The 18,813-nt window shown below is 38.6% G+C and overlaps 1 protein-coding gene across 1 annotated transcript in view; it reads right to left on the bottom strand.

The window, feature by feature from the left end:
* Nucleotides 1-2,658: 2,658 nt before the first annotated feature.
* Nucleotides 2,659-18,813, bottom strand: part of abca7 (ATP-binding cassette, sub-family A (ABC1), member 7) — a 34,220-nt gene continuing 18,065 nt past the window's right edge. Inside the window, exons 28-49 of the mRNA XM_073826034.1 lie at nucleotides 15,583-15,707; nucleotides 15,416-15,508; nucleotides 15,130-15,322; nucleotides 14,415-14,509; nucleotides 14,281-14,313; nucleotides 14,091-14,196; nucleotides 13,003-13,077; nucleotides 12,757-12,926; nucleotides 11,643-11,820; nucleotides 11,444-11,559; nucleotides 11,139-11,283; nucleotides 10,225-10,348; nucleotides 10,011-10,140; nucleotides 9,792-9,915; nucleotides 9,658-9,720; nucleotides 9,462-9,568; nucleotides 9,161-9,302; nucleotides 8,342-8,476; nucleotides 8,125-8,228; nucleotides 7,797-7,889; nucleotides 6,206-6,449; nucleotides 2,659-3,764 (exon numbers count right to left, since the gene is read on the bottom strand). Coding sequence (XP_073682135.1) covers nucleotides 3,372-3,764; nucleotides 6,206-6,449; nucleotides 7,797-7,889; nucleotides 8,125-8,228; nucleotides 8,342-8,476; nucleotides 9,161-9,302; nucleotides 9,462-9,568; nucleotides 9,658-9,720; nucleotides 9,792-9,915; nucleotides 10,011-10,140; nucleotides 10,225-10,348; nucleotides 11,139-11,283; nucleotides 11,444-11,559; nucleotides 11,643-11,820; nucleotides 12,757-12,926; nucleotides 13,003-13,077; nucleotides 14,091-14,196; nucleotides 14,281-14,313; nucleotides 14,415-14,509; nucleotides 15,130-15,322; nucleotides 15,416-15,508; nucleotides 15,583-15,707 — 2,988 coding nt within the window. The 3' untranslated portion in view covers nucleotides 2,659-3,371. The remainder of the gene's footprint in view (nucleotides 3,765-6,205; nucleotides 6,450-7,796; nucleotides 7,890-8,124; nucleotides 8,229-8,341; nucleotides 8,477-9,160; nucleotides 9,303-9,461; nucleotides 9,569-9,657; nucleotides 9,721-9,791; nucleotides 9,916-10,010; nucleotides 10,141-10,224; nucleotides 10,349-11,138; nucleotides 11,284-11,443; nucleotides 11,560-11,642; nucleotides 11,821-12,756; nucleotides 12,927-13,002; nucleotides 13,078-14,090; nucleotides 14,197-14,280; nucleotides 14,314-14,414; nucleotides 14,510-15,129; nucleotides 15,323-15,415; nucleotides 15,509-15,582; nucleotides 15,708-18,813) is intronic.

Genomic DNA, 18,813 nt, shown 5'->3' with positions numbered 1-18,813 from the left:
TTGAAGGTGGATTTTTTGAAAAATCAGGTAGTAAACAAATTCACACTACTCCTAAGAACAACCAGCTGTTCACACCAAACTTTTTTAACATGAAGAGAAGATTCTGAAGATGTTAAATTGCGAGCGGATTTTGGATATCTCGAACGGTGTTGACGTGGTGATTTTTTAAAGATATAGTAAAAAACATAACCCTAATTTTTTATATCTTTAAAGTGCAGCATCCAAACTCTTTAAAACTTTTTTCACACAGAGATCTAATCATTCTGAGCAAGTGCTGGAAATATTAATTTTATACAAGCTTCAATGAATTAAAGAAAATTAAAAAAATAACTCAGAATCCTGCTGTCACTCTGGTGAATGTCTCTACAGTATGTGTGTGCGTTCAGTCAGGCACAGAGAAGCTCATTATTGCAGGGGGGAGGGGTGAGAGGCAGAGAGGGTGACAGAGTAGAGAGCCATCCTACAGACCATCTTTGAACAAAAAATGCACATATGTATTTTAATTACATAAATATGTCTGATCTTTGAGAGTCTGATATTTTGAGAAAATATAAAAGGTCACTTTGTCTTTCATTTTTCGTATTTTGCAGTTGTTGTTTTTTATTTATTTTTTACTTAACTGTATTTAATAAACTGTATTTATTTTTTACATGAACTTGTCCTATTCAGTCACATAGCAAAAGATTTTAAAAAAATACAACTTTTTAGCATGATCAATTTATCTTCATTGATAGACAATATTTACATAGTGTTATTTATTGAATATAAAATAATAATAATAAAAAATTAAGACAAACTTTGACAACAAAACAAACGTTACTGTTATCTCTTCAAAACATCTGAAAACCATAATTTTAAGATCAGTTATATATATGTATCAACCCGTTAAAATACTCAACTTGATTTTTAAAGATATTTTGAAAGAATGAAGCGTTTATAGAGCACTTTATTGTGTATTGCTGTACACCCACATGAACTGTGTTCATGTTCATGTTAATTCACAGTACATAAACTTTATATGAATACTTTTTTTAGCTTAATATTAATTAACATTAATAAATGCTATTTATTTATTGGTCATGTTAACTAATATAGTTAATTTTAACAAATGAAACTGGATGGCAACATTTTATATTTTGTTTGTATGTGTCTGTGTGTTGATTTTAAAGTGTAACCCTTTCAATTCTGTAAACTTAAAATCCAAACTAGCAGAGGGTTACTGTGAATGCATGTGCCAACTGGGCACCGTCTTCCTTATTGATTCTTAGTTATGTAGCACTTAAGAGTGATGTCTTATAACAGGAGTCACCAGCAAAGCAATATCCACACAAAAAATGTACAGATAGGTAACAATGACATTTAAGCAGAAGTGGTGGATGTAAAGGAAGCAATAATAACATTTTGCTATCATCATGAATCATGTTCTTATCATCTTCATCAGAAAATAGGGAATTTGTAGCATACTGGTTCACAGTTGGCATTTATCTGAAGTCCTTGCATTGATTGCATTTAGTTAAATCAACATTATATTTGGTCAGTCTGATCTTGAGGCCTTAGAGATGTTAAATTGTGAAGATCTGCATAGACATAGAAGTGGTTATAACTTAGCCTGAAAATGTCTGATCTGCCACAAAATTCACAGGTTTGGTAAGAGTCCTGGCCTGAAGACACCTAAAGACCAATATTCAGATATTATCATAGCGCCACCTGTTGGCAGCAGGATATCTCATATATTTCACTAACTCAAACATACCAAGGTCAATCTGCACCAAACTTCATATGTTTGATAATAGTGCTGGCCTGAACACATCTACATGCCAATAATCAGTTATAGGCATAGCGCCACCAGCTGGCAGCGGCAAGTTTGGCACATTTAAGTGACTTTGACATATTTCTCCTACATTTACTGTATTAAAAGCATACTGCCCACCGTTTGCTGTTTTCCTGAAGCCACCGGTCGGCGGTGAGCCCGGGTGCGAGGGCCCGTTCATCGCTGCTCGCAGCTTTAATATTTGTATTATATTGCGTGAGAGACATTATTATATATTGTAAGTTAACATTTATATGACCATTTAAGAGAAACTGTGTATCTTAGATCTAACTGGTAACCATATTTTCATTTCCCCCCCACACCTTTTTTTCAGTTCTGTTTATTTAAAGTAGTCTGTATAACAAGTGCAAATATTCAATATACTATTTCAATGAGTCTGTAAAATAATAATAATGAAAAAGTATGATATATGCTTTTTGTTAATGCTGTTAATCTGTACAAAATCAAATGTATGTGTGATTTATCCGCCACCTTTGACACTGAATCATCATCAGATCCTCCAGTCCAGAGATTCCCCTTCACTGATGTGAATCCTGTCTCTCTGGTGTTTCAGGGTGTTCTGGGGAGGAGAGGTATTCAGAGCACATCAACTGGTCACTGGGGTTCCTCAGAGTTCTTGGCCTCCTCCTCTTCTCCATTTACATTATTACATCACTGACTTCCATCAAGCACACGCCTCTACAAATGATTCAGAATGCAGCTGCACTGCTCTTCATCGAGCCCACTTTGTATATGCATCCTTGAAAACAAATCCGTTTTATAAGTTATTTAGCTTCTGTGTCATTAAAAATGAGTTTTTATAAAACAATGTGCACACACCAAACATCTGCACAGTACCCAGATATTTATTAATACATATAGATTTGCATATAAATATCCCAGCATTGTAACATCCAGCGTCATGCACATAAGGAAGATTACAAACTTCACATTCAAACGTCACTTTACTCATTTCATGCATATCATCTCTGGTATGTACATACAATAAATATTACATGAAAAGAGCTGCATATCAAGAATTGTATCAGTTATTGCAGTGAAGAGATACAGTGACCATCCAGACTACGATACTAGAGTTGTTTTAAGCTAAAGTGCATCAGAGAAAAAAGACAAATCTAAAGCAATACAAAAACCAGGAAATAAAAATGCAGAGTAGATGAAGGCGGTTTTTGTGTCTGAAACCATCTCTGCACGTTTGACCTTTACATACATGTAGAAATACAGAGGTTCGTCATAATGTAACATTCAGGTAAAAACATATCCAAACTGGGTCGCGAGAGGCAAATACCAAAGACATCATGAGATTATGCATCATTTAACGCTTCTTGGAAAGAATTCCTGCCAAAACAAAAACATGATGCCATGCGTTATCTTCAAGTTTCAAACAATCGGAGAGGAACCAGAAGTCAATCTGAATGATATACTGATTACATTCCATTTTGCAAAACTACAAGTGAAAAAGGCACCAAATAATTAGGAAATATAATAACTCACTGGTGATCCACATCATGACTGTTCAGTGCCAAATATCTGTGTCTTTTCACACTTTGCTTTCTTGTGTTTTGGTACTGATGATAAACAATGCGGATGGGTCTTTTTTCCCAGGAGTCTGGTCTCGACAGGGGTTTGATCCGTTAGCTGCCTCGCCAACAGGTTCCATCCGGATCTGCTGTTGCGGTCCAAAGACTGACGGACTGTTTGATTTGCTCTTTTTGGTCTTTGAACCAGTCGATGAAGGCTCAGGGCTTTGTACTGAGTGAGTAGCCTGATCTGAAGGAGAGCGAGGAGTGGAAGACCTGCTGGATTTCTGGAGTTTGAGGTCCGTGGGCCGCTGAGGTCTATTGGTTTGAATCGCCGTGGATTCTCCGCCGTTTACTGTAACCTCCCTGAGCTGATCGTCATCTGTCTGCTCTTTAGCAAAGTTAACAAACACCTGCAGGAGGAAAACACTGTTAATTCTGAGTAGCAAGCACTGTTTCAAAACCCAGTGGGACGCCTCCTGACACAACGGCTGCACCAAAAAGGAGCCTTCTACACTTTTTTCTAGAATTTTCTCGACTTAAATGACAGCAAAATGCACTCAAATGCAAAAAATCTGAGTGTATTTTTTTATTTAGAGTTGAATTTTACAAAACAAGTTAATGCTGTGGTGACAATTAGTTAGTTCTTCATGGATAGTTCACCCAAAAACGACCTCAGAAAAATTCTGTCATTAATTACTCACCTTCATGTCGTTCCAAAACAGTAAGACCTTTTTTCATCTTCAGAACACAAATTAAGATATTAATGCGACTACCGCGTTCAAGCTCCAGGAAGGTAGTAAGGATATCATTAAAATAGTGATATGTGACATCAGTGGTTCAACCGTAACTTTATGAAGCTATAAGAAAACTTTTTGTGTGCAAAAAAAATGTATGACTTTGCCAGTGTTCTGACATATGGATATATGGATATGCTGCATCTTGATTTTTCTCATAGCTTCATAAGATGATGGTTGAAGCCAATGATTTTAACCATGTCCTTACTACATTTCTTACTACATAGTAGTCGCATTGTGTCTAGGCAGGCTCAGAAAGCGGTCCGATATTATATAAAAATATCTTAATTTATGTTCTGAATATGAACCTGTCAGATGTCAGATAGACTTCCAGGTCCTATTAATACTTTTTACATTTTAAAATGGTCTCCCTCCTTTCTGTCTGTCAGACCTTGTTGATCTACATCAGCCAGCAAAGAATCTGAGATCTGCCGATAAACTATTGCTCCAGGTCCTGACTCAAAAAGGCAAAAAGGTGATTTTCATTAGCCAGACCTAGGTTATGGTATAACTTACTGCTTGCCATCTGCTTTGCCCCCACTTTGAACGCTTTGAGGAAGCACTTTTAGACCTTGGCTTTTGAGTCTCATCTATGATGTTTCTTTATGATGTTGTGTTTGTTATCGTTCGGTTTTCTTGATTGCTCTGTACAACACTTTGGGCTGCACTTGTGGCAGTAGAAAAAGAAACTAAACTTCTAAAATGTTTTCTACTAAAAGTTTTAGTCACATTGACAAAATTGTCTGTGGTCAAGGATGTAGTGATGTAGATAGCACAGATCACATTAAAAGTCACTTTCAAACCAGGCAGCTGTCTGTTTGTCAATGCGGCAAATCTGTGTGATCAACTTGAATATGTTCATAAAATATAGCATTTTACTACAAATTTCAAAATGGACATGGGAAAATCAGATATCATTCGACTCAGCATGATGCACCGAATCAAAAGAGACCAGTTATGTGATTTTTGGCCAAACTTTTCCTATCTCCTGACCACTAGGTGGCACTGTGACAAAACACTGCAGGTAGCCTCAAGTCATGCTTGTTATAACACCCACCAAGTTTAGTCTCAATACGCCAAACCGTTGCAGAGATATAGCCTCACATCCATTTTTGCGTACATTTCCTAGAATTTGTTTGCACGTTATTCAAGAACGGTTTGATTAATTAATTTGAATTCCATAACTTTTTGCCAGTATAGTCTAAAGATGATCTGAGCCAATTTTGGTGAAAATCAGACAAACCGTCTAGGACGAGTGTTTTGGTATTCATTTGAATCGGCATGAACCAAGGATTCAGAGAAAAAAAAAAAGAATTTTGATTCTGTGCCTTACGGTTCAAACGTTATTAGCATAAAGAAAGTGAAACTTTGGACAAGTGGTGGCGCTAGAGAGTTTGGTATGGTAAATGTTGAGACTGTCCTCTATCAGTGGGCTAAATTTGACGGATTTCCCGCAAGCGGCTCTACGGGTGGCCATAGACTCAAGAGCAGAAGAAACGGAAGAAGAAAAAGAAGAACGCCAAAGGATACAATAGGTGCCATCGTACCTTCGGTGCTTGGCCCCTAAATATAGTCTGAAATCTGAAATATTACGCAGCATAATGGACTGCTTTTGTACAGTCAAAATAACTGAAAGCGGATAACACTAAATGATTTGCACATTCAAGCTACAAATGGCTGTGTCTGCTCCTATGTTAAAAATAAGCTGGATATCCTTTTGTAGAGAAGGTAACTCCATAATTCACTGCAACAAGTTCAGTGAAAATGCACAATTCTGTGCATCTAAATATTAACATTTCATCCCAGCATTGAAAAGAATCAATATGTAGTTCAGATGAATTTGAATTAGACTATTTCACCCAATATTTTTGTGCTATGATTTTATGCTTAATGATGTGTTGTTAGGGTTAGCAACCTGCTAAAGCAAAATTATATTGAAATCAGAAGTGATTTCATGATAATGCCATGATAGTGTACTTCTCAGAAGGTAGCTGACTATATAGACAGCAAGTCAGTTCACTATGATTTGGAGTAGTCTCAATGCAATGTTGTCTTACTTGATCCAGTGTAGTCTGTGACACGGAGTAGTCAGCGATCCCCAGCTCCTCGTAATTATTTGACAAAACCTCAAAGACCCGAGCGAGCGAACAGGCTTGTGATGGCAGCTGGTACTGAAGAACATTCTGATGTCTTTCCTTCAGCTGGATCCCAGGGAAGGAGTTATGGATGAAGGTGTCCACCGGGCACGGCTCTGTAGACGGCGTGGACAAACGGAGGATTATTGTGTAGCCGTCTCCAAACCTAGTAGGAAAGACAAAAAGGGTGGAAAACATGCTCAGTGTCACATATCAGGACTTACATAGCACTTTCTAATAGTTTTGTAGTATACACACTCTATTTTCTGTGAAATGTGCATCACACAACCAGACAACACTGTTCTAGTTTCTTTATCCCTTGAGGCGATGAACTCAACTCTACCTTAATTTCCAGCAGCAAGTAAAAATCACATTTATTTTCTTCAATTCTTTGAATGATAACTTATAAACCCTTAGGGGTCATATGATGCGGTTTCTTGTTTGTCTTTGTCTTTGGAGTGTTACAAGCTGTTTGTGCATAGATAAGATCTGTAAAGTTGCAAAGCTTGTGTCAAACCCAAAGAGATATTTATTATAAAAAGTTCAGACTCAGCCACACCTCCCTAAAACGGCTCGTTCAACCACGTGGTTAGGGGCGTAACATTTCCATCACATGCTTGAGGTATTCGGCCAATCACAATGCACCGAATAGCTGGCCAATCAGAGAACACCTTGGTTTTCATCAACGATGAGTTTTGTAAAAATCTAAATGTTTCAGAAAGGCGGGGCAGAGAGGAGCAACAATAATGTACAGTATGTGGAAAATAATGTGTTTTTTGAACCTCAAACTGCATAAACACATTGCATTACAACAAATACACAAAATAATGCTCTTTTTAGCAACATCTTATGATCCCTTTGAAGACAGACGTGAATTCCTGGTGAGAAACTACAATACCCATGATTCTGCAAAAAATCTCCAAAATTTAGAGAACAGCGACAAGCAAACTGTTTTAAAAAACTTTTAGCATCTGCCCACTCCCATTAGGCAGTCCTATTAGAAAGTCACAACTTTCATTTTTAGATGTTCAGAAAACTTCATTTTGTATGTTTTATAAGCTTGTTTCCTCACGGGAACCAAACAAATGTGGCCACAAGGTCAAAAATGACTGTTATTACTGTTGTTGTGGGGAACACCAGGAACATACACACACGCACATATCTACGTACGTTTAAATCAAGTTACTTATTGCTCTAGAGAGAAAAATAAGAATATATCATTCGTAATGCTTCACGGGATTGTAGTTCTTTCACTCATTAAAGCCGTTAAGTATAAAGTCTTGTACCTTTGTCTTTTTGTTCATTTTTAAATGTTTTTCACTTTAAATTAAATTTTGTAACTTTGTAAACCTCAAAGCTTGATTCTGACTTTATTTAATCTGACCACAAATACAGTATGATGCTGTAAACATGCAATATAGAGAGGTCATGTAACAAAAATGCTGCATTCTACAGTTTGACTTGTTTGTTGTTTCATACTCTCCACTAAAACGGTGTAATAAACTCTATGTACCTGTTCTTCAGGTGCTGAACTGAGCCCAGACACTGGAACCTGCCGTTCACCATGATGGCCATTCGGGTACACAGAGCCTCACACTCTTCCATACTGCAAATACAGCAGAACAGTAGACCTGAACATATTTACACCTTTGTCAACATTTTGATTGACCAATTATTCTGTTAGAGATGTTCAGACATTTTTTTAGATTTACTAAATGCTGCATAAAAACAAAACCGAAATTCGCTGTACATATCAGTCAGATGGTCTCTTCAAGCGGGCAGATCCCGGTCTAAATGATCTACCGTGGCTCCCGTTATGAAACTGTATTCATTTGCTGTACCTGTGGGAGGTGAGAACGACAGATCGTCCCTCTTTGATCACACTAAGGATGCAGTTCCAGAGGAAGCGCTTGGCCTTTGGGTCCATCCCAGTTGTTGGCTCATCCTGAAAATCACAGATGAAGGTGGAAAAACACCGTTTACAGCTACAGTATACAACAGATCCAAGTCTGTAAGATTTAGTAACACTACCTCCCAAGTGTGATAGTACAAACACACCAGGAAGATGACAGGTGCAGCTCCAATGAGGGAAATGGCGGTGGAGAGTTTGCGCTTGTTTCCTCCGCTGTAACCCCCAGCCTCTCGCTCAGCATACTGACTCAGACCCAGCTTCTGCACTCCCCACTGTGCCACCTACAGGACAGGCATTAAAAACAACTAAAAGATACCTACAGAGCTTTTACCCAACACCAAAGCGATATCGAAGAACCAGCAGAGACAGACGTTGACCGTAATGACACCGCAGGACACCTGTGTTACATTTGAACACACCACAATATTTACAGCCTCACGGGTCTCACACCCAACTTAACTCTGAAATGAAGCCAGCCATGAATTCTAACTATGTATACACATATAATAACAACACAAAGAAACGAAGAGTCCATCAGCTGAAGTCGTTAAATTATTAAAAGTTCTAAGCGTGAGGAAAATCTGGTGATGAGAATCATTCAGAAATCTGCTGCTGTCAGCAAAAAGTAGTACTACGCCAAAATTCGCCAAAGTCAACATTCATATATGTTAGTATTGTCATTTTACTGTTGTTCTGTAAAAAAAAAAGTAAGACAAAAATAATGATAACAATCATTACAACAGCTCTACTGATACATTTATTCTAACATTCTCCTTTGCTCAACAAGGCTGCTTTTTTAAAGCAGGATAAAACTGTAAACAAGCAAATATTGGCTATTTAATTTTATGCAATGGTGAAAAAAATTGGCAAAATACACGAGGGGACAAACAGGAAAAACCATGTTCTGTAATCGGCCCAGTGTGTAATTTTCATTGCTGTGCATCTCTACTTTGAAGCACCTGTACCTTTGCCACATGAGCCTCTGGGACTCCTCTGAGGCGAGCGTAGAACTCGAGATGCTCTCGTCCGGTCAGCAGGTCACTGATGGCGTCAAACTGAGGACAGTAGCCCATCAGCTGATGAACTTTCTCCATTTCTGTGAGAACGCTGAATAAAACCAATGACTGCAAATGTTAGGGTGTTGTGGGTAGTTGGCGGAATGTAGTAATGGTAACGGTAATAATATTTTACTATGGAAATAATAACGACGTGATTATTGTGAAAATATTGCTATGACGTTCATCGCAAGTTTTTTACATGCCTGACCTGTGGTTTCTAAGAAAAGCTTCTCCATAAGTGATGCGGGTGTCTCCGGTTAGCATGCGGAAAGATGAGGTTTTTCCAGCCCCGTTAACACCAAGAAGCCCAAAACACTGCCATGGGAAAAGAAAACACTTGCAGCAGTTAACAAAGAAAACAACAACAAAGTGCTACTATAAATGTTTGTTAAATAATATGTTACCTCTCCCCGAGGAATGCCCAAGCAAAGCCGATTCACTGCTGGCTTCCTGCCCGCCTTGTACACCTACAGACACACAAACCCTTTAAACAACATCTGTTCCAACTGTTTGTGTGTTATTCGGTGTGCTTCTGTACCTTGCTAAGATCTTTGAGGATGAGGATGTCTCCCACCGCTCGACCGCTCTTCACACGCTCTCTCTCTCTCGCCACATCCTCATCCTCGGTGCCCAGAGGCGGCAGCACGAAGCCCGACCATCGGCTGAACGGAAAACATCGATTTATCAGGAACGACTACACAGCTGCGCGTACGTTTGGATTTCTTCAATATCACAGTGTTCAAACACGCAAATGTACCTTAAATTAACAAAGAATTTATACTGCAGGAGAACAGTGAAGATGAAAAACACGATTCCTTCCATGGCCATGGCAAACAGGTTCTTCCCTACAAAATCCCAGGATAAAGGCTCCAGATTCTGTTGGGTTCCTGTTGACGTCCACAAAAAGGATGAATTGATAATTCAATCTCACAGTTGTTTATGACTACTGCGGAAATGTTTATAATAATTACCCAGCCGCTGAAATGCGTCTGCCATGGCCTGGTTCTTGGCCATATCAATCAGACCTCGACCCAGACAGAAGTGTGGGAAGATCAGAAAGACCTTCTTCAGGATCCTGTTAACCTCATTCAGATGCTGAGTACAACATCAAAACAAAATCAAGGAGAGATAAAACTCGTGAGGTCGTGATTTTATTTTTTGTTCGCATTTTATTTTTACATTTAAATTTGACTGTTTTGTTATTTATTCCTGATTTTATTGAATGCTGTGTTTTTATTTATATGAAGCAATTTATTTAATTACCATTCAAATGTTTAAAGTCAAGAAAATGAATATTTTTATTTCGCAAGAACATTAAATTGAGACAGCAAGGGCAGTAAAATATGACAGTAAAGACAAAAAGACTTCCCTTTTAAAATCAATGCTGTTCTTTCAACTTTCGATACATAAAAGAATCCTGAAAAAAATGTATCAGTTTCCTATTAAAGCAAATCAATGTATTAGAATGATTTCTGAAGGACCAGCAGTATCTGAGAAATGTTAATTATTTTACTAATTTAAGAGTGATCATACAAAATGCATGTTATTTTTTATTTAGAATAAGATATATTTTATATAAAAGACTATTACATTTAAATAAATTTACATATGTTTGATTCAAAAAGTGCAAATGGTATAAATAGAAAAATAGATAGACAGATAGAGTGATATAGATATAGATATATATAGATATATATAGTTGTATTTTCTTCTTTTTTTAATCAAATTTAACTTCTTTCAAAAAAAAAAAAAAAAAATCTTACCAACCCCAAACATTTAAATGGTAATGCATGTGCACCAATTTTTTCATAACTAAGGTTGTTGAGCCAGGAACATGTTGTACATGGCTAAATCACATTAAGCAGTTAGCACCTACGTCCCTCACCTCGTCGACAAAGAGCTCCAGGACAAAGGTGGCGACGCTGCCGTTGATGCCGACGAAGAGGTTGATGGAGGTGAGGACCACGTAGGCAGTGCTGGGGATGGAGAAGATGAAGGAGGCTGGATACATGAGTGGAGTGATAGACCAACTGCAGCAGAGACAAACAAACAACACACTACTGAAGTATGCTGGATAGAGCTGAACGAGGTGCTGGATCGGCACGGATGACCAAGGGGTGTTATCATCAGCAAGGTTAGTAATGCACTAATGTGCCGGAGAGTCATTAACCGAAGCAGTCGATTTCTCACCCGTACAGCAAGAGTAGGAGCACCAGAGCAGGCAGATTCTTCTCAGATACATATGACTCCTGCTGGAAGCTGATGAAGATGAAGACCACCATCGTGGCTGGTACTGTATAGTTCAACTGCAGCACAACGACAAACATTAAATCAGTTTGAATAACCATTTTAAGACATTTCACAGACACCTCAAACTTGCAGAACTGACCAAGTCCCATATGTAGTTGGTGGTCCAGTAGAGGATGGGCTTCACTCCACTCACAAACTGCAGGTGTTTTGATTTACTGACCCGTTCCTCGATAAGGAACAGGACAAAACTGGCAGGAACAAACGACATGGCAAAAATAACACAAATGGACACCAGAACGTCGACTGAGGTGGTCATCCTGCAGAGACCAGAGAGAAGGGAAGCATTGACAAACGTTCAGTTTTGCTAGAATTCACTATTGACCAAATGACATTATTTCCAGTTTTTTGGCTATGTCTGTACCTCATTCAAATAGTTTCTTTAATCAGTCAGATATTACATTGGTGCAGACAGTTCATGCAAGTGAGGCTACAAGAGGAGAAATTTATTTATTCTAAGCCAGATTTCAACTATTGCTAAAATTTATATATAATTGTGACATTTTGCCCCCTAGTGAAACTGTGTTTATGCAGTGTTGGGGATAATGCCTTACAAGGAACGCGAGTTATGTAATCAGAAAAAAAAAAAAGAAACGCCAGTTACTTTCTCTTTCTTTATGTACACTACCAGTCAAAGGTTTATCAGAGAGAATGGGGAAGTGTGTCCAAACCTTTGACTGGTGGTGTATTTAATCCCATATGTTAACCAATGTCTTTGCTCCTGACCAATTCAACCATACTAATGCGCAAAACTTACTTTAGATTAACTAACATTTGTGCTTCTTTTTCTCATTTCTGAAGAGTGTTGAATTTCCTTTTCCTACAGTTCTTCTGAACAGTCGTGAATTCATTTTTCCTTCAGCCTTAGGCTTATTCATTTCACTTTTTGGTGTGAAAGGGTTTTTACATTTGCTAAAAATCTATTTTTTTATATTAAAAACAAATAAGCAAGCCCTGCACAGAATTAAAAAGAAATGCAAAAGTAATGTAACACACTACTTTCTATAAAAAGTAACTAAGTAATGTAATTTCTTACTTTTTAGGAAGTAACAGAATATTTTAATGCACTACTTTTAAAAGTAACTTTCCCCAACACTGCTTACGCATATGATCAGAATTCCACTATTCTCCATTAGAAGCAAATGACATCTGTCCGTTGTCAAAGATAGACCCCTGAGCAAACAGTGATTACATACAGGGCCATCTCTGTCAGCTGCTCCTTTGTGAGGTTGAGTGGGTGATTGTAGGCTGTTATTCCATATTTACGTCTCTCCACACCAGGTGGCAGGTTGGCTCGAAGGAGACCATTGTTCATGATATTCACAAACGACGCCATGGCATGCCATCCTTTATTATTAAACCAGACCTGAGAGAGGGAACACATCACAGTTTAATGAAGACATCAGGAGAAAAATGAGCTCACTCACATGTGCATTACTCACCTTTACATTATTCTGGCTGCTGAGTCCCATAAGGACATCTGGAAGTCTGTGAAGGAGCTGATCTAATGAACTATTCTGCAAATAAACAAAAGAGGAAAAATAAAGAGTCGTGCTAGGTGACCACTAGGGGTGTGCAATTTTAGACAAATTCCACATTTTAGACACACTAAGTTACATTTCAGACATAATTAGCTGTAAAAAAAATTAAACCCAAAAAGTTATAGAGGTTTAAGTTTATGAAAATGATTTTTTTTTTTAATAAAAAATATACATTTTATAAAACTTTTTGAACTCAGAAATTGATAGAACATCAAAGCCATAAATCTAAACAAGTTTTGTTCCAAATTTGAGGTTGATATCTCAATAAATGAGCTTTTAGTAAGATTTAGTTTGGGTGCAGTACCAAACTTTTCCCATTAGATTCCAGCCAAACAGCAGGAGGATCTGTGACTCACAGTACAGTATCATTTATGGCTCTCAAACATTACAGGTTACACACAAACATTTCATTTAGGACACACTTACAAACCACACTCTGGACATCCATACAAACATACCCACACAAATATAGCTGCATGATTGATCCAATTGACTCTGTAATAGACTATAATATGCATAAGCAGAGAACAGGAATAAAGCGAGTATTTGCTTTATATGCCAAAAAAATGGCACCATCTACTAAAAAGTAAAAAGCCTTGCCAACAGAATAAAAGCCTATTAACAATTATTGCATCATTTTATAGTTAAATGGCCCTAAGATTAAAAATCTCAGTTTTAATGGGTTTCAATGAGGACATTTTTGTCCAAAAGGTGCTAAGAAGAACTATTTTTTTGTACCTAGTGTAAAATAGATTTAATAAAGGAAATGAGGGTGAAAGATTAAAATTCCAATAAAAATACACACCTGAGCCAAAATGTATGCAGTTAACAATAACACAGGAAAAATTATATATATATATATATATATATATATATATATATATATATATACATATATATATATAATTTTTCCTGTGTATATGTATATATATATATATATATATCAATAAAAAATGGACAAAAATGCTTAACACCAGGCAAAACCACACCTCAGCAATGTTGTAGCGTCTTCTAATAGCCAAAACAGACTCCTCCAGGTGCTGAGGATCATCTACAGCTTGAGAGCTTTTAGCTCCCAGAGAGAAACCTCCATATCTGCGAAAGGTAAGCAGAGATTAAATCAGCATCAAGTCAAACTCAAATGTTGAATGTTTGGATTTCTGATGGCAATCAACTCACCTAAATTCATTTACCCACTTTTTGGTCTTCAAACTGTATGTGAGAGAAGAATGACACAGTTAGTGCTGTCAAAACTGAAGACTTGTGTTGATTTGTTTAGACACAGTATTTTACACAATAAAACAAAAAGGGACCTTTTCTTCAGAATCTGGGGGTATGTTTTGATGAGGTAGTCAGAAATGTTGCGGCCTGTCAAATTTTGCAGAACATCACCTGTCATTTGTTTTATCTACGTAAGGGAAAATGTGGTAGTGTTAGTACAAACATGAAAACACCAAACACTGTTCCATTTAAACTCGCTTTTAACCTAACTTGCCACTTCATTGTTCTTTTTCAAGTTCTTTTTTTCTTTAAACGTGTTTTTCTTAAGGAAAAAAATGTAACCATCTCTTTTAACAATGACAGATTATTTCTGGGAACATGCTTACTATTCGCAAAGTAAAGCAAATGCCAGCAAACATCTCACATACACAATACTGTACATGAAGTTACCGTACAAAGGGTTAGGGGTCAATAAGGATTTTATTTAGAAATTAATACTTTTATTCAGTAATTTAATGAATTGCATTTATCTAAGTGACAGTGAAGACTTTGTTACGAATAATTATTTTAAACTAGACAATCTGGACCAGAAAGTTAGAAAAAGTTTTAACGGTTTAAAAAAAAGTTTAAAAAGTTAAAAGAAGATTTCCTAGTTTTAAAAGTTTTAAGTTTGAGGGTTTTCAATCTGAAATAGTTTCAAGTTTAAAGTAGTTTTAAAAGCTTAATGTTTGATAGATGTGTTACAGACCTAAAACCTTTGAACATATTGCACATTATTGATGAACACATGGGTAAAAAAAGACAGACCTGAGGAGGGGGGATTCCTCCTGCTCCCTCCGGACAGTCCGGCAGCATCCTCCGGATCTCCTCAGAGCTGCACTCACAGTCAAGAGACGGCTTCTCCGCAGTCCAGTTGCCTTTATGAAGGAGCTGCCACATGCTGTAGGGGATCTGTGGTCGGACAAACTTGGTTTCAAATTCCTCTAAACACTCGGCGTCTCTGAAAAAGCACACAATAATGCATCAGGTTATACATCGATCAAACAGTCCAGCCCATGTTCAGCTGTCGTTTTCCCGATGCTACGGGTCGTACCCGCTCGGCTCCATACATTTGGTCCCAAACCCGGGTGGATTCAGCAGGGCATCCAGGAGGTTCTGTACGGCTGGATCCTGTGGGGCATCATTGCTTTACAGAAAAGAGAAAACAGATGAGGAATCTGCAGGTGACAGCAGAATAACTCTTTTTCCCTAAATGTGTACCTGAAGAAAGTGAACTGTTCCCCGTACATCCATGGCTGGAGCTCCAGGGATGGATATTTCCCAAACGGTGGAACAATGAGACTGAAGAGCAGAGCGATAAGGACAAAAACTGCAGGAAGAACAATCTGCAAAACACAATGTTTTCATAAACCATTGTTGCACAAAAATGCAACATACCAAAACATAGAGATCTGGCATATACTACTATTCAAAATCTATTTTACCTGTTTATTTGGTCAAAAATACAAAAATCAGTGGTTTAGTTGTATCAGAACAGTACAAGGCAAATATTAGAGTGTGTGCAGTCCATTTTATAGAGGACTGTTTCCTGAACCTCGAAGAGTAGCCTACTATGCTGGCTGTGCACACTATAAAGAGGGGTAATTCCAACTTTGCAAGGACAGTCTGGAGCTTGACGGCCTGTAAGTACGTTTTCATATTGTGGCGGGAGGAGCAAACGACAGACACAGTGGGTGTGGCGTCAGGCCTCGGAGAGGCTTTTATTAAACATAATAAAATAAATCAAGTGTCCAAGGGGTAAAAAGTGTCCAAAATAAAGAGTGGATCTGGTGTCCTCGAGTGCTGGGGATTCCACGAAGGAGGGGCAGTGTTGCAATTATGTTTTATAAGAGCGTCTCCGAGGCCTGACGCCACACCCACTGTAGAGTAGTGCTTGTTGTATGTTGTTTCTCATTCTACGGTCGCAAATGTAGGCGTGGTGTTATGTTTACATGACATGACCCGATGCAACACGTAAAAAGACAGTATGAGTCATTATAATCAGTAATTATGTCACTGGATACAACAAATCCCCCATTTATAATGGATTTTATTGTTGTTGTCTCGTCGTGTCGGAAGACACACTGTTATTTGTTGCATTTAACAGACAATCTTTAAAACCAACAAGCCAGCTACGTTGGAGTTCTGGAAACAACCCCCGAAAGCAACTAACATCCCAAATGGGCTCAGTTCCTACCATCTGATAATAGTGCAATCTCCCCAGCTTGAGGAGAGGGTTCTTGACCACAAAGAGTCAAACTAATACCACTGGAGTTCGTTTCACTCAACCCTGGAATTCATCATCATGGAAATGTCCACGATCAGACACTTCTCTCTCTTCACTCCTGGCCGTCTCTGGATCCTTATCTCTGAATTGCGGCCTGCAGTTCCCCACCACAACAGAGTCGAATTTGCAAGAAATTAGCCGCGTTTCCACTGTCGGGCCAAAAGCGGGCGGGCGTGCTAGTGCGTGCCAGGGCCAGTCGCGTTTCCACTGTCACTTCCGGGGCCTGATCGTGCCTCGTCGGTGCTTCCTCAGGGCCAATGGCCCGGGTTTTTCGGCCCTACGAAAACCTTGGGCCAAAGCGGGCCGGCTAGGGCTTGAGGCGTGGTCAAAGTGAAAGGCGGAGTGTGTCTGAGGTAAGATGCGCATTTCGCTGTAATACTAATACAGGGCTCTTCTAAGCATTTGGGCCGAGGACAATATACAACGCCAGTTTGACGGCGTCTGCAAAAACGAAGACGTGATAAAATACATTGTTGCTGAACTCGCAAAGCTAAATATCCAGCGCACTACATTGCAAGTTCGAGACAAGTTGAAGAAATTGCGGGCGCAGTACAAAGCCATAAAAACACACACTGGACAAAGCGGTGCCCAGAGAAGACACTTTTCAATTTGGCAGATATTGATATAGAAATCTATGCAGTTTTGATGGGCACATTACTTAAATGGTTATCTGATGGGGCACCTTTTGTGTCCTGTGAAAATCAGGTCCTGTTCAGTAATAGTTACACTATTAACTGTTGTTACAGACAACTATGTGATGAAAACATTATTTAAACGCATGTCTGAGTATCTACTCTTATTTAAATTTGGACAAATGCAAATAAGATCCTATAAAACTGAGATCTGATGTATAAGTTGATTTACATCGTCCAAAAAACCCACAAAAACTCACCAACACTCCTTTTCAAGTGATTTATTAATGTAATATATTACAAATATTGCTGCTGCATAAACAACTGTTGCAGAGCACTTCTTGCATCAGAACAGACATCACCAACATTACAAAGCGTTTCTGCATTCGCTGTATCCGGCTTCCACGTCGCTGTATTGTTCTTTTTTTTTTAGCCTTGCAGCTAACATAAGCTTTCGGCATAAACGCGTGATGCCTCCGTCTTCGCATCTTGGTTTCGCTGCCTTATCTTCCACCAAGAAAACACCAAAAGGAGCAAACAAACAGCCGCTTCAGCTCTCTCCATTTTGCTCGTTCGATGATCACACTATAGTGGTCTACCTGACTTACTTTCAATCTCCACGCTGAAAGGGGAGGGGTTTCGTGACATTTGATCCAAGGAGGTGTGTAAAGGGCGGGCTTTAGGTTTGCGCAGCGAGGCTACTGGCTCGATAGTGGAAACGCAGCTTACTTTTGGCCTTGGTGCTTGAGACTCGAGGCCATTGGCCCCGCCCAGCACGCTCTTAGCACCGGCTCGCACTGGCCCAACAGTGGAAAAGCGGCTATTGCAACATTGGCCATCAAATGGAACCATCCTTGGAGCCAAATGGAGCCATCAAATGGACCTTCTTCAGAGGCTTCACAAGACTCTCGGCCTACAGCCCAGTCAAATCCAACTATCGGTCCTTTCACCAGACAGAGGTTTGATGTGAGCTATCATATACTGTGCTCTGAATTCAACTCAGCCTCATTCCCCTTTCTTCTGTCCATTTTTAGCCATCCTCTTACCCTTCCCATGTACCATGTAGAGTAGTTGGTTCTGATTCTCTGCTTGCAAAAAAAGTCAAATTAACGATTTTGATCTTTTTACCTGCTCTGAGTAGTACTGTACCTTAAAAAGGGTATTTCCCTTACCCTGGGAATTAATATTTATCTGCATTAATAAATAATCAATACTGAGCATTTGCTAGACCAGGAGTTCTCAACTCTGGCCCTCGAGGTCCATTTTCCTGCAGAGTTTAGCTCCAACCCTAATCAAACACACCTGAACAAGCTAATCAAGCTCTTCATCATTACTAGAAAGTTACAGGCAGGTGAGTTTGATCAAGGTTGGAGGTAAACTCTGCAGGAAAGTGGACCTCGAGGGCCAGAGTTGAGAACCTCTGTGCTAGACAAATTGGTCAATTGATTCAAATGTAAATCTTCTGCTTTAAGTAAATTCTATTAACTTTTCTGAATATTATAATTTATTATAAAAAGTTATAATTAATTATTA

The sequence above is a fragment of the Garra rufa genome, chromosome 20 (assembly GCF_049309525.1).
Source record: "Garra rufa chromosome 20, GarRuf1.0, whole genome shotgun sequence".
Lineage (NCBI taxonomy): Eukaryota > Metazoa > Chordata > Actinopteri > Cypriniformes > Cyprinidae > Garra > Garra rufa.
Note: the sequence above shows the minus strand (reverse complement) of the source record. Positions and strands in the feature narration are given on the sequence as shown.